We start from the raw sequence: 14,355 nt of genomic DNA on the forward strand, positions 1-14,355 counted from the left end.
GTACACTTGCTTACTGTAATTTACCGCTGTCATCCTCAGTTAATATCTCACACATTGTCTCGATGAATATTGCCGATGTTTGTTGCTAAATTAATTGTATTAGTGTAGTGACATCCTTACTGAATTTCAGTTTTTACAAATTCTTCATTTTCTCTGTCTGCTTTTAGCAATTCCCACTTCTGCTGTTGTTAGTGACTGTCCACCAGTTTAAGTTGATATTGCTTTAACACACATTTGAAATTGGTTCATACTTTTGAATTTTTAGGAGTTGTGAGAGTGAAACTGGGATATGTTCATTCTGAAAAGTGGAAAGTGGCAAAACCACCAACTCTGCTTAAAAGTTGAGCATGACCCATTCACCACTCTTACATATTTTTGTTCACTATATAATATGTTTTATAATTTTAATTTCAGTTTTTAAAGCTTGATTAGTAATTAGTAATAGCTGTTCTATTTTTACTTTTTTATTTTTTACTTTGTTTTCAAAATCTTGTACTTGCAATGTCTCTACAGTGTTAACAGCTTTTTCACTATTTTTGAGTTTTTTTCTTTGTTTACATACAATGCTTGTGTACATGTGGCATTAACCAGCATTATTCCATTGTGAGTGTACTGTCAGCAGCTATTGAAATTTAAATCATCTCTCATGTCTGTAGTGTGTTCCTGTGCTTCTTAACACCTGTTTGTCAGACTGTACATTTTTTTAATTTTTTTTTTAGAACTGACTGACAAAAATATTATTGAATTCAATTCATGTGCTCAGCTACACAGCACCAAGAGAGCTGCTGTGGGGCAGCTTTGTTTCAATGTGCAGAAATGCTGAGGTTTCTTTGTTTCACTTGGGATCTATTGATTTCCACTCTTAATTGATCTCTATTACAAATTTGCTGATTTTATTCACTAATCAACAATTTAGGTGTAGAATATTTTTCCCTTGTGCACTTTGTTGAACCTTAGAATTGAACATCAATTCTAAGCCATTTTTATGTTGAATTAAAACATATATATTATTCCAGGTTTAGAAACAAGTATGCTTATTGAGGGGAAGGGATAATTCTTTTATATTTTAACACTCACCATTATATATGGTATTGTTTTAAAATCATCCCAGTTGTTAACAACAACTGAGGCACTGAGAACCATAAGGGCCCAAAGCACTGATAGAAAGCTTCAAGGAAAAATAAATGTTTGCAAAAATCAAATTTGTAGACAAACCACCAGTCTCATAGGTCTGACTTTTTCAACCAAGTCTCAGCATCCTGTATTTCCTATGAAAAAATAATACACATACTTAATGTTATGAAATATTAATTAATATTTAGGATTCTACATTGGTTGGTTGGTTGATTTGGGAGAGGAGACCAAACAGCATGGTCATCAGTCCCATAGGATTAGGGAAGGATAGGGAAGGAAGTCGGCTATGCCCTTTCATAGGAGCCATTCTGGCATTTGCCTGAAGTGATTTAGGGAAATTACAGAAAACGTAATTCAGGATGGCCGGATGCAGATTTGAACTGTCGTCCTCCCATATGTGAGTCCAGTGTGATAACCACCATGCCACCTCACTCATTAGGATTATATTTGTTATTAATGTTAAATCTCAAAATTTCCATATGGACTAGTGACATATCTGTTCACAGTTGTGAAGTTTATAATTAATGTGAAACGAGAATCACAACATAAAGAACAAATACTAAATGCACCACATCCACAATTATAACCTATTCCAACAATTAAAATGGTCCTCATTACCATCATTTTCAATAAGGACATTCTGTGGCTTGAGGTTCAGATAAAACTGCCGATATACCTCTGATTATCAAACACTACTTACACATATGTGATGTAGACACTAAATTCAGAACAAAACAAATTATGATCTGTGTTTCTGTCTCATATGGAAATGAATATCTGAGACATTGGTGAGACAGTTTTTCATAAATGTTCATATGTACCATGAGGACCTACAAATATACATGTAGATAAAGATGGTTCAACTGATGGGAGCATGAACACATGCTAGAATTTCGTAATTGATGACAGAAGGTTTTGCTTGAAAATCTTACAAAATGTCTAGCATCGAAATGTTTGTATTGGAATGATGATTGGATGAAAGAGAGAAGAAACAATCCAAATTCAGAACTGTAGCTGAAGTAGCAGAATTAAGAAACATTGCTACATTTAACTGTCATTTCACAAATATTTTTCTTTGTCCTGCTGTGCTATTAATTTGCTTTTGACAATAATGTTGTAGAATCTATTATTTTGACACATGTGCTCACAGGATTTTGTAGATTAAAAATATTTTTGTCAGTCAGGAAAAGCTCTCTTCATGCAAGTAGGTTGTGGCTCGTAGTTCAGTGTGGTCACTCTGTAACCATGATGGATTCAGCCAATACAGCAGTAACTTTCAGGTAAGCATAATACAAAGTTATTTGTCATCAGAATCTAATTACCTATAGCAGATGCAGAGGATCATAAGAAGACGTACATCAACAACTAACAAAAAAGGTAATGTTTCAGAAGAATTCTTTTTTTTATAATTTTAGATAATCCAGAGGTAAAGTATATGCTGAATTGTAATGGTGCTCTTATTGTTATTATTTTACTATTTAATTTAATTTACTTGTTATGGCAATAATTATCTGATACGATTTTATGTTGGAGCTATAACTCCAAATAAATAAGTTGTTGTATGTAAGTTTGCGTTTGTGTGTGTGTGTGTGCGTGTGTGTGTGTGTGTGTGTGTGTGTGTGCGTGCGTGCGCGTGTGTGTGCATACACACCTGTTTGAGAGAGAGAGACTTAGAGAGCATGGATTTCCTTCGTTCTCCATAAATCCTGTGTACTGAATTGAAAGCTTTTAAATAGTGCAGTCCCCCACATATTTGCAGTTTCCTCCCCCTGATATTTCAGCTGAAATGTGACCTATAAATGAGTTGATAGTACAAAGTATGTCATCATCAGTTCTGTTTATAGTAAATGAAATGACCAAGTAAAAGGAAAGCAACTGTGAACAGTTTTCCAAAAACTTATGGAGAAATTACTGAGAAAATCTTGTAAGCTTAAAGTAAGTGATGATAGTTTGAAATAGTAGTGTAGTTATTATAAACTAAACGGATTTTATAATCACTCTGTTTAAAAATTCAGAAGTTAGGAATTATATAAGGTGTAAAAAGCTATTTTAGAATGTTCAGAGGAGGTAAAGAGATTTTTTTTTTTATGTGACAAAAATGTCACAGGTGAACTGTTTACCGAATTGGGGTATGTAGAGGTTTTGATACTAGTAATGTTTAGAGATGTTACTGAAATTGTTGTCCATTTTCATTAATGTACAAGTGTTATCTGCTTGTACTGGTATTATTTATGACCCTCTGATTGGAATGTATCACTAAATGGTTAGTGGAGAAAATTATCAAGTTTTTCTTTATGCAGCACTACCGGAAATGTTGGAGAATGTGCCTCTACCAGGAAGGCAATGAATATTGCTCCAGCATGACAGGGCCCCATCACGCTTCACTGTTGATGTTAGAGTACGTTTGGACAAAGTTTCCCCCAGTTATTGGAGTGGGAGGAGTGGGTCAGTACCATGGCTATCACTTGCTCCCAACCTCACTCCAGTGGATTTCTTTTTGTGGGCATAACATGAAGCGTTTGATGCACAAGGCACCAATAGACACACTAGTAGAGCTGAATGCACATTCGACCGAAGCTGCAGTTATTATTTGTGAAACTACTGGTTGTTTTGAACATGTTAGACAAGTATCATCTTACAGTCCATGTAGATTTTCACATCAGCTGTGAAATACATGAAACTACTCCTCATTCTCTCTCTCTCTCTCTCTCTCTCTCTCTCTCTCTCTGTCTGTACATGTGTGTATGTGTGTGTGTGTGTGTCTTGTACATCTGTGTGATAAGGTTCAGTTGTGGAACTGTGCTTAATTGTGTAGTAATCAGTTTACTGGTACATTACACCATATAACAGAGAAGTTGAATAATAGATTTCTTGCTTTTGCTATTGAATTGTGTAAGTTTTGCTTTTTTAAGTTTTGCTTCTTAAAAATGTCTAAATCAGAATCTTATTTTTCAGGCTCAAAAATAGGTTTAAGTTAGATTTTTGTAATTTGAGTTTACTGCTTTATACATAAGGTTTTAGTACCTTATTGCCTGTGCTTAGATGTAATGAGATTCAATCCACTCATGTCAGAATCATTTCTTCAAGCAGAATTACTATTTGGCAGGGCTTTGTAAATACATTATTTATTATATAAGTCTTTGTTCTATAATAATGACCTAAAAATATTTTTTTACAAAAATTTTCTGCCCTAATTTTCCTCATCTTAGGTTTCTTTTTTGTTAAATTAGGTAACATACTTCCTTTTTACGCTATAGCTAGGGCTTTTCAGTGAAGGTTGAAAAATGTTTGCGTAGTTGAATTGTTTCTGTCTATAATGAGTAGAACATTGAAATGAACAGAAGGTTTCTCTATAACTTTCTAGCTGCAGTTTGATGTATTAGGGCCAACCTGGTTAATGCCACGTTTATACATGATTATTGTATTTTGTATTCCTTATCTTTATGCATTATATTCTTTACCCTTGTAACTGTAACAAGGAACATTTGCAGGAAATCAGTGCTTCTCCACGTCTCTTGCGTGGCTATTCACGAACTCCAGGAAATGAACGCGGTGGTCTTGCTGGCTTGCGTAACATTGGGAATACAGTGAGTACTGTTCAAAAACTGTAGTTTTATTAAAGCTCACTTTAATTACAGAATCAAAACAATATGAAGGAAAATGAGTGATAATGATCTTCTTCTTGAAATAGTTACGGCCCTCCAGGCTTTGTATGGATGAGCAGACTAGTATAAAGGGATGCAAAGGAATTACAAACATTGGCTGCAAGTGGTCATTGATTTAAATCAATGGTGAAAGTTGAAGATTTGTGCTGGACTGGGGTTCAAACCCGGGTCTCTTGCTTAGTGGGCAGATGCTATGACCACTAAGCCATCCAGACACAGTGATCATCGCAACTGTCTGGACTACCCTAGCACGCCTCCCATTAGATCCAAATTCTCAACTTATCCACACACTACTAATGTAGTGCCCCTTCCCCATTACCCTCATCACTCACGGTCTTTCACCAATTCCTGTAAGAGTTCGAACCTGATGTTCATCTGCACTGAAGAGATCACTGGCCTTCCGCACCTTAATTATGTTTATGTCGTGTCTGTTCTTTCATACGTGACCCAAATTTCACACTGTGTATGAGGGACAAGGGGTCCCACAACAAAACTAAAATTAAAATAATTTCTAAACTATATATGCATCTTGGGGTTTTACAGCAAGCATTCCTTCATCTGGTAACAGGGAGGAAAGTGTTGAAAGAAGCAAAACTCTTTAGTGATTGAAAAAGCTACATAGGATCCCAACCTAAGAACTCCACAGAACAGTACTTGCAGTAAAAGATGAAATTTTAAAACCTGACAAACTGCAATTTGAAGAGAATGTTGTGCATGTGATCACAGGTAAGAGATGAAAAGAGTGATAAAGGAATTTAGATGAGATGAAGTTTAAATGTGGCCCTGTGAAAGAAAGAACATAAATCAACTAGTAGAAAAAAAGGAAAAGTGAATGCATGCACACTTGTGTGCACGTGCTCGTGCATGTGTGCCCCCCCCCCCCCCCTCCACACACACACACACACACACACACACACACACACACACACGTGGATTCTGCTGGTTTCTGGTCACTCAGTGTTATGTGATTTTAAACACACACCATTGTTGTGGCACCAAATCTCAGCAGTAAGTGCTGTTTTGTGATCTCCCTACTCTCTTGGCAGTGGCATTTATTGAATTTTCTTTTGTTTTGCATGATCCTTCTATTATGCAGCCTCTTTAATGTGGCTGTTTTAAATTATGGGTGTTTTGAACCATGGTTGTTTAAGACACCAGCAGAAGTCATGCTTGAACTACCACATTTACAACTCTACCATCATCAACAAATTATTGCACTGTAGTTTTGTGTACTCTCTTTTGCTTTTTGTTGTGTGAAGCACATTGTTTTCTATTCTTAATTTGAAATTAGTGAAGAGACTAATCCTGGTCCATTATTGCATTCAAGAACCAGTCTCGCAATCCCACAGGGATTGGCAGTCCCTATGATCTTTAATGTCACTTCTTTCCTTTCACGGAAGTACCAAACATGGATATAGGCCGCCTGCCCTGCGAGACAGAGGTGCTACTTGTTCCGCCATACTGCTACTCTCCCCTGGGGTGATGTAGTTCTCGATTGTTTATACTCACCACTGAATGCTGCGTTTTAATGTCACCACTTTACTTATTTTCATTTTTATCTTTAATATCCTATAATTTACTTCACTGATGCACACTACATAGCAAACAAGGAGCTGACACTGCCAAAGTCAGCTACTCGATTGTGCATCTTTAGTTACAAACATCATCCTTTCTTTTGGTATTGTGTTCTTTCCACACTGCTTTCCTTACTTTATAAACAATCTGAATCTGCTATTTATTTATTACTTGTGTATTAATGAAGAGCTACAAAAACTCAAATTGCTAAATATTAATGAAATCAGAAGGCAATTGGAATTGAGAAATTGAGAAAGAGAATACAATGATGAAATTCTGGCAGGAACGATATTTGGAAGAGAGAGTGAGGAGGTAAAATTGAGACAGGCACAATTTTGCTTGGGGAAAATAGTTAGCAGAAATAACAGCATGGTGTAGAATTCCCATGTATGAAGTTCTGAGACATTAATTGTGGGAGAAATAGCCAAACTGGTGGTGAAGGATGCGTCAAGGTCCAGCTGCAGTGCAGGGCATTTTGTATGTTGGGGTATTGTGTGTTAGCAGTATAGACACATCACAGTGTAGACTCCATCATTAAGGACAACTTAGTTGTCATTACACTATCAAAGAAGTGTAACATTATTTGCATTCACCTAATATGTAACATGTTTACTTTCCCTTTCAGGTTATACCAGTAATAGGTTTCAATACAGGTAACAGTGGGGATGAGCAAAGTAATTTGAGCTATAACATATTATGATGCTCCAGAATCTGAATAACTAGTTTATTGTTACCTAATAAGTGCATATTTGTTACAGTGCTTCATGAATTCTGTGATCCAGTGCCTCAGTAATACAAAACCTCTGCTGGAATACTTGCTCAATGATGGCCACCTGACTGACATAAATACAACTGTTTCTGGTATGAAAGGGGCCCTTATTAAAGGTGAGTGAATTCCAAATTGTGCCTCACATTATGATAATAGTCAACCAAAATCAAAATAAGTTAACAACTCCAACAGGATGTTTGAAGATAGCAAAATAGTCTCTACTTAAAACTGATTGAGTCTAATGTAACTTCATAGAAACTAATATTAAAAATCTGATAAGTATGGTAAGGGGGTCATTGTAGGAGTTGTCTCTTCTCAAAGCAACAGCCTGTCAGGCCTCTGCTTTCAGATTTTTCCAGTTTTTATTACATAACGAGCCATGCCCAGCATGTATTGCAATGTCTCTTATTTCTAAGTAGGTCCACATATATAAAGCAGACACAATTACATGTACAAAATTAATGAAACCAATTATTTTTGTGCATTGAATTAAATTTGTAAAATTTTGTACAAATGCTTAGTGATGTACAATATTTTCAGTATTTCCATCTTATACAAAAACATCTCAGCATGTCCCACTTGTGGACATGCAACATATAACTGACCATTTGGAACACTAATATTTTGCATATGTAATCCACACACTTGAAGCTATTGGCACGTGACTTCACCCAATGTATGCGTATGACACATATATTTCACATATTCATGAATATTTCACATACATTTCACATATTTCACACATATTTGTACATATATTTTATCCATATCTCTAGTGAATTTTGACTTGCACTTTCATCTCAATTCTGAGGAAACTTTTTTGGCCAGTAGCTGATTGTTGTTTCATGATAAAAGACAGTCATTGGCAACTGTCAGATTCTGTGATGATTTACACGAGACTCTATAAATGATGTTAAATGTATCTGTGGCATGATCTCTGGCTCCGAAACATGCTAGACAAATTATTGGTTCAATGCAGTGCTCATTCTCAGAGTGCAGTTCATGCACTGAACAATGCAAATAAGAGACAGGTAGTACTTTAAAGTGTACTTTTCAAAGTATAATTTTAAAATATTCCCACTCAACTAATTGCAGGAAAGAAATATCAACAAGTCATTTTTGATTGTTTCTACACTGGCAGGGTTTCAGAAAATAGTAGAAATGTGAAAGGAGGAAGTACACTTTCAAATTCCTGAAACAACATTTTTTTTAAATTTTTACCAACATATTTCACAGTACTCACTTGGGGCTGAAGTGCTTGAAGTCTCATAAATCTGTGCCTCTTTTGTGACTATTTCAATTTTCATTGCAGGTACTTCATCACTAAAATGTTTCTTAATATCTGAACTAACAAAACCACCTTCTTTCAGTTTTTCTGACAACACAAGAGCTTAACACACATGTGTTTAAAATGTTCACTGTCCTTTGAAAAGTCTCAAAAAATTGTTTCGTTCATGTCAATATAAAGTGAAGACAGAGGAACAGGTCAACCAAACTATTGTGGGCTGTAAACGAGGATGCTTGCTTACTGTAAAATCATTGTTAGAGATCAGCTGCAAAAACAGAATACACTTTATGTTTTGTTCCAAAATATGTTTAATACACTTTCTTCATTAACTCAGCAACCTTTCTTTGCTGTTTCTTGAGTGTGAAGCTACCACAGATGCAACAAAATTTTTCAGGTGAATTAAGGAAACTTCTTGAAGTCATAGTTGTAACAATATTAAAATCTTCATAACACAGTGAGTGTACACATCTATGTCAAAAATCTATAACTGAATCCAACTAAGTACAAAAATGAAGCAGTTTATGAAATAAATTCTTTATACTGTGACAATGTACACCGAAGTGACAAAAGTCATGGGATACTACCTAATATCATGTCAGACCTCATTTTGCATTGCGTAGTGCAGCAACTCAACATGGCATGAACTGAAAACAATTTGCTGGAATTCCCCTGCCAAAATATTGAGCCCTGTTGCCTCTATAGTAAAAATGTCACCTGTTCAGGATGATGTGCATGATCTGACCACTCGATTATGTCCAACAAATGTTTGATGGGATTCATGTTGAGTGATCTAGGTGGTCAAATCATTCTCTAGAATTGTCTGGAATGTTCTTCAAACCAGTTGTAAACAATTGTGGCTCAATGACACGACATTGTTGTTTGGGAACATGAAGTACATGTATGACTGCAAATAGTCACCAAGTAGCCGAACATCACTGTTTCCAGTCAATGACTGGTTCAGTTGGACCAGAGGACCCCGTCCATTCCATGTAAACACAGCCCACATGATAATGGAGACACCATCAGCTTGCACAGTTCCTTCTCGACAAATTGGGCCTGTGGTTTCATGGAGTCTGTGCCACGGAACTCTACACAAATGTCACTGCTCTCAGTCATTAATAAAGGCATTTGGTCTCTGCATTGTCATCGGTGAGAGGAAATAGCTGAAGTTTCATATTCCCTAATGATTTCTGAAAAGGAACGTCCCGTGTGTCCAGCTCCAACTACCATTCTGCATTCAAAGTCAGTTAATTCCCATCGTGCAGCTATGATCGTGTCAGACACCATTTCACATGAACCATTCCAGTACAATAGACAGCTACAGTAGCTCTGCCAATGCACTGCCCTTTATACCTTGTGTACTCGATACCGCCACCATCTGTAAATCTGCATATCACTATCCCGTGACTTGTTTCACCCCGGTGTACATTACTGCACTCTCCATTTGTTGGCAAGAGGTATAAATGATTACATTTTAAAGCCTCATTAGTGTTGTATGCTTTCTAAGACACTAAAAGAAAAAGTGATAATGTAAGAAATAGGTGAATGATGGAATTTTTCTGCATTTTTTACTGAAATTACCATCGAAAAATTATATAGTAACTAACATTCAGTTACATGCCACCAACAGGATAAACCTTGCAAATACGCTTCTCGGGTTTGCCGCCGGATCGTATTGTGTAAATCGTACACAATTAAATCGTACTTCGATGCAACTGCTCGACATCATCAGGTAGTGGTAGCTGCTGCTGTCACTGCTACAAGGCGCGACTGATGATAATCGTGCAGCGTCGTCGGAATTTATCATGACGGGAGCAGGCAATACGCGTGCATGAGAAGACGCTCATAGTTGGAGAAAGCGGTGCTCCTGGTGCCCCCTACTGGGAGCTGCAGAAAGGCCATCCACGCGTGCGCTTTGGGCAATAACTGTGCTGCCGGACACTCCTGCGGATAAAATTTGAACTAAATCTCAGCTACGCATTGAGTCACTTGAGGAAACGGCAGTTCTTATTTTCCCTGTTTTTGATTTAATGGCAGCCAGTGCTGGATTCCAGGCGGCGCTCAGTTGAAAACCTGCATCCCTGTTGATTAGATTGTCCGCCGTGCGAATATATATGGCCTCCTTAATAACACAGTCCCAGAAAGATGACGCTGGGGATAAAATTTCCGTTTGTTCGTAAAGCATACGATGTCCCGTGTCCAGGCAATGTTCCGCTACCGCTGATTTATCAGGTTGCCCCAGGCGTGTATGACGATGATGATCGACGCAGCATTCTTGCACAGTTCGGCATGTCTGCCCAGTATAAGATTTTCCACATTGGCATGGGATTTTGTACACGCCACGTTTTCTGAGGCCAAAGTCGTCTTTGACAGAGCACAATAAATTCCTCAATTTTGCTGGTGGCCGAAAAACACACTTGACGTCGTGCTTTTTGAGGATTCTTTCTATTCTCGAAGACATGCCGCGAAAATAGGGCAAGAACGCTGTTGCAGTGGGTGCCTTTGCAGCTTCATATACATCCCTGCGTCGAGTTTGCTGAGAACTGAATGCATGGCATATCTGCCTTTCGGAATAGCCATTCTGTTGGAATACCGTTCTCAGGTGTTGTAGCTCACCAGGTAGGCTGTCGGCATCTGAGACTACATGTGCTCTGTGCACCAAAGAGCATAGGACACTACCGTGTTGAGCAGGATGATGGCAACTTGTGACCTGCAAATATAGCTCTGTATGAGTTGATTTGCGATAGACGCTGTGTCCCAATGTACCGTCAGCTCTTCTTCTAACTAAGATGTCCAGGAATGGTAAGAGGCCATCTTTTTCCACTTCCATAGTGAACTGTATATTGGGATGTAGCGAGTTCAGATGTCAGAGAAACACAGGTAATGTCTCTACTCCGTGGGGCCACACCACAAAGGTATCGTCTACATACCGCCAAATATAAGAAGGTTTGAGACTTGCCGACTGCAGTGCTTTTTCCTCAAAGTCTTCCATAAAATAGTTGGCCACCATGGGAGACAGAGGACACCGTCCACTTTTTCAAAATACTGGTCATTAAATAAGAAATAAGTTGAGGTAAGCACATGTTTAAACAATGCCACAATGTCTCTCTCAAACTGACTGCTGATAAGCTCTAATGAGTCCTGCAGAGGTACTTTCATAAACAAAGGTATAACGTCAAAACTAACAAAAATATCCGACGCTTGTAACTTAAGTGTCTTCAGGCGTCCTACGAACTCCTCTGAATTCTGGATATGGTGATCACACTTGCCTGTGAGAGGTCCCAACAGTGTAGTAAGATATTTGGCCAGAAAATAAGTAGGAGCTCCGATGTTGCTCACTATTGGGCGAAGAGGTGTCCCATCCTTGGGTAGGCCGTAAAGTCTTGGGGGAACTGCAGCCTGTTGCTGTAGGCCTTTGGTCACTTTAGAAGGAATAGAACTCTTCTTGAGGAGATCTAATGTTTTTCTTATATTTTTAAATGATATTTGCAAACTATGCTCCATGACTTAACATAATCAAACAGATAAGGTAATTTTCAAACAGTGGAAGCTCGAGGAAAAATACCAACAATGTAGTTGCTACTTACTGTAAAGAAGACAGGTTAAGTTGCAGACAAGCACAATTAAAAGACACTTACATACAGCTTTTGGCTGTAGCCTTTATCAGCAAAAGAGAGACATACACCATCCGTACACACAAGCAAAAACACCTCATCCACACATGACCACTAATTCCGTCACCTCGGACATTTCACCCTGTATCTAACTTAATGTGTCTTTTTTTATAGTAAGTGAATGAAGTAATTTTGTTATTTGTAAAAATTTGTCTTCAACGGGCACTATTTCTTCTACAAGTCTAGGGAAAACTTGCAGAAATCATTTCATTCAATATTAATGTCTGTTAGTGCACTCTAGGGAAAGAGAGCGAAATTATTATGAAAAATGATCAGAAATTTATTTCTCATGTATTTATCAATATTTATTCCAGACTGCTGACCAATAAAGATGCAACACCAGGAAGAATGGCAAACAACAAAGTTTTACTTATTACATGTACACAGTACAGCAGAAACAATAAATAATTAAATTTGTGGATGAATTGGAGGTGCACATGGTGTGAAATTCAGTATACAGAGCTGTCATCTCCAGCCAGACATCAATGACTAGGGACATGAAAAAGTCGTTTTATTTTATGGCCAAACTCGTGTCTTTTTTGCCAAATTTGATGTCATTTTTAATCAAATATGATGTTTCTTTCCAGATTTGTCATTATTTTTGCAAAATTTATTGTTTTTCTTGTTGTTGTGGTATTCAGTCCTGAGACTGGTTTGATGCAGCTGTCCAAGCTACTCTATCCTGTGCAAGCTTCATCATCTCCCACTACTCACTGCAACCTACATCATTCTGAATCTGCTTAGTGTATTCATATCTCGGTCTCCCTCTACGATTTTTACCCTCCACACTGCCCTCCAATACTAAATTGGTGATCCGTTGAGGCCTCACAACATGTCCTACCAACTGATCCCTTCACTAGTTAAGTTGTGCCACAAGTTTCTCTTCTCTCCAATTCTATTCAATACCTCCTCATTAGTTATGTCATCTACCCATCTAATCTTCAGCATTCTTCTGTAGCACCACATTTCGAAAGCTTCTATTCTCTTCTTGCCCAAACTATTTATCGTACAGGTTTCACTTCCATACATGGCTACACTCCATACAAATACTTTCAGAAACGACTTCTGACACTTAAATCTATACTCGATGTTAACAAATTTCTCTTCTTCAGAAACGCTTTCCTTGCCATTGCCAGTCTACATTTTATATCCTCTCTACTTCGACCATCATCAGTTATTTTGCTCCCTAAATAGCAAACCTCCTTTATTACTTTAAGTGCCTCATTTCCTAATCTAATTCCCTCAGCATCACCCGACTTAATTCGACTACATTCCATTATCCTCGTTTTGCTTTTGCGGATGTTCATCTTATACCCTCCATTCAATACACTGTCCATTTCGTTCAACTGATCTTCCAAATCCTGTGCTATATCTGACAGAGTTACAATGTCACCAGCGAACCTCAAAGTTTTTATTTCTTCTCCACGGATTTTAATACCTACTTCAAATTTTTCTTTTGTTTCCTTTACCACTTGCTCAATATACAGATTGAATAACATTGGGGAGAGGCTACAACCCTGTCTCACTCCCTTCCCAACCACTGCTTCCCTTTCATGTCCCTCGACTCTTATAACTGCCATCTGGTTTCTGTACAAATTGTAAATATTCTATCGTTCCCTGTATTTTACCCCTGCCACCTTCAGAATTTGAAACAGAGTATTCAAGTCACCATTGTCAAAAGCTTTCTCTAAGTCTACAAATGCTAGAAACGTAGGTTTGTCTTTCCTTAATCTATCTTGTAAGATAAGTTGTAGGGTCAGTATTGCCTCATGTGTTCCAATATTTCTGTGGAATCCAAACTGATCTTCCCCGAGGTCGGCTTCTACCAGTTTTTCTATTCGTCTGTGAAGAATTCGCATTAGTATTTTGCTTCTGTGCCTTATTATACTGATAGTTTGGTAATTTTCACATCTATCAACACCTGATTTCTTTGGGATTGGGATTATTATATTCTTCTTGAAGCCTGAGGGTATTTCGCCTATCTCATACATCTTGCTCACCAGATGGTAGAGTTTTGTCAGGACTGGCTCTCCCAATGCTGTCAGTCATTCTAATGGAATGTTGTCTACTCCCGGGGCCTTGTTTCGACTTAGGTCTTTCAGTGCTCTGTCAAACTCTTCACACAGTATTATATCTCTCATTTTATCTTCATCTATCTCCTCTTCCATTTCCATAATTTCCATAATATTGTCCTCAAGTACATCGCCCTTGTATAGACCTTCTATATACTCCTTCCACCTTTCTGCTTTC

At 37.7% G+C, this 14,355-nt stretch overlaps 1 protein-coding gene across 6 annotated transcripts in view; it reads left to right on the plus strand.

Annotated features, from left to right (window-relative positions):
* Positions 1 to 14,355, plus strand: part of LOC124545483 (ubiquitin carboxyl-terminal hydrolase 2-like) — a 404,422-nt gene that overhangs the window by 353,196 nt on the left and 36,871 nt on the right. For all 6 annotated transcript variants that reach the window (XM_047124421.1, XM_047124419.1, XM_047124422.1 and 3 more), the window contains 2 exons: positions 4,626 to 4,721; positions 7,133 to 7,259. In XM_047124421.1, the coding sequence (XP_046980377.1) occupies positions 4,626 to 4,721; positions 7,133 to 7,259 (223 nt within the window). The remainder of the gene's footprint in view (positions 1 to 4,625; positions 4,722 to 7,132; positions 7,260 to 14,355) is intronic.

The sequence above is a fragment of the Schistocerca americana genome, chromosome 8 (assembly GCF_021461395.2).
Source record: "Schistocerca americana isolate TAMUIC-IGC-003095 chromosome 8, iqSchAmer2.1, whole genome shotgun sequence".
Lineage (NCBI taxonomy): Eukaryota > Metazoa > Arthropoda > Insecta > Orthoptera > Acrididae > Schistocerca > Schistocerca americana.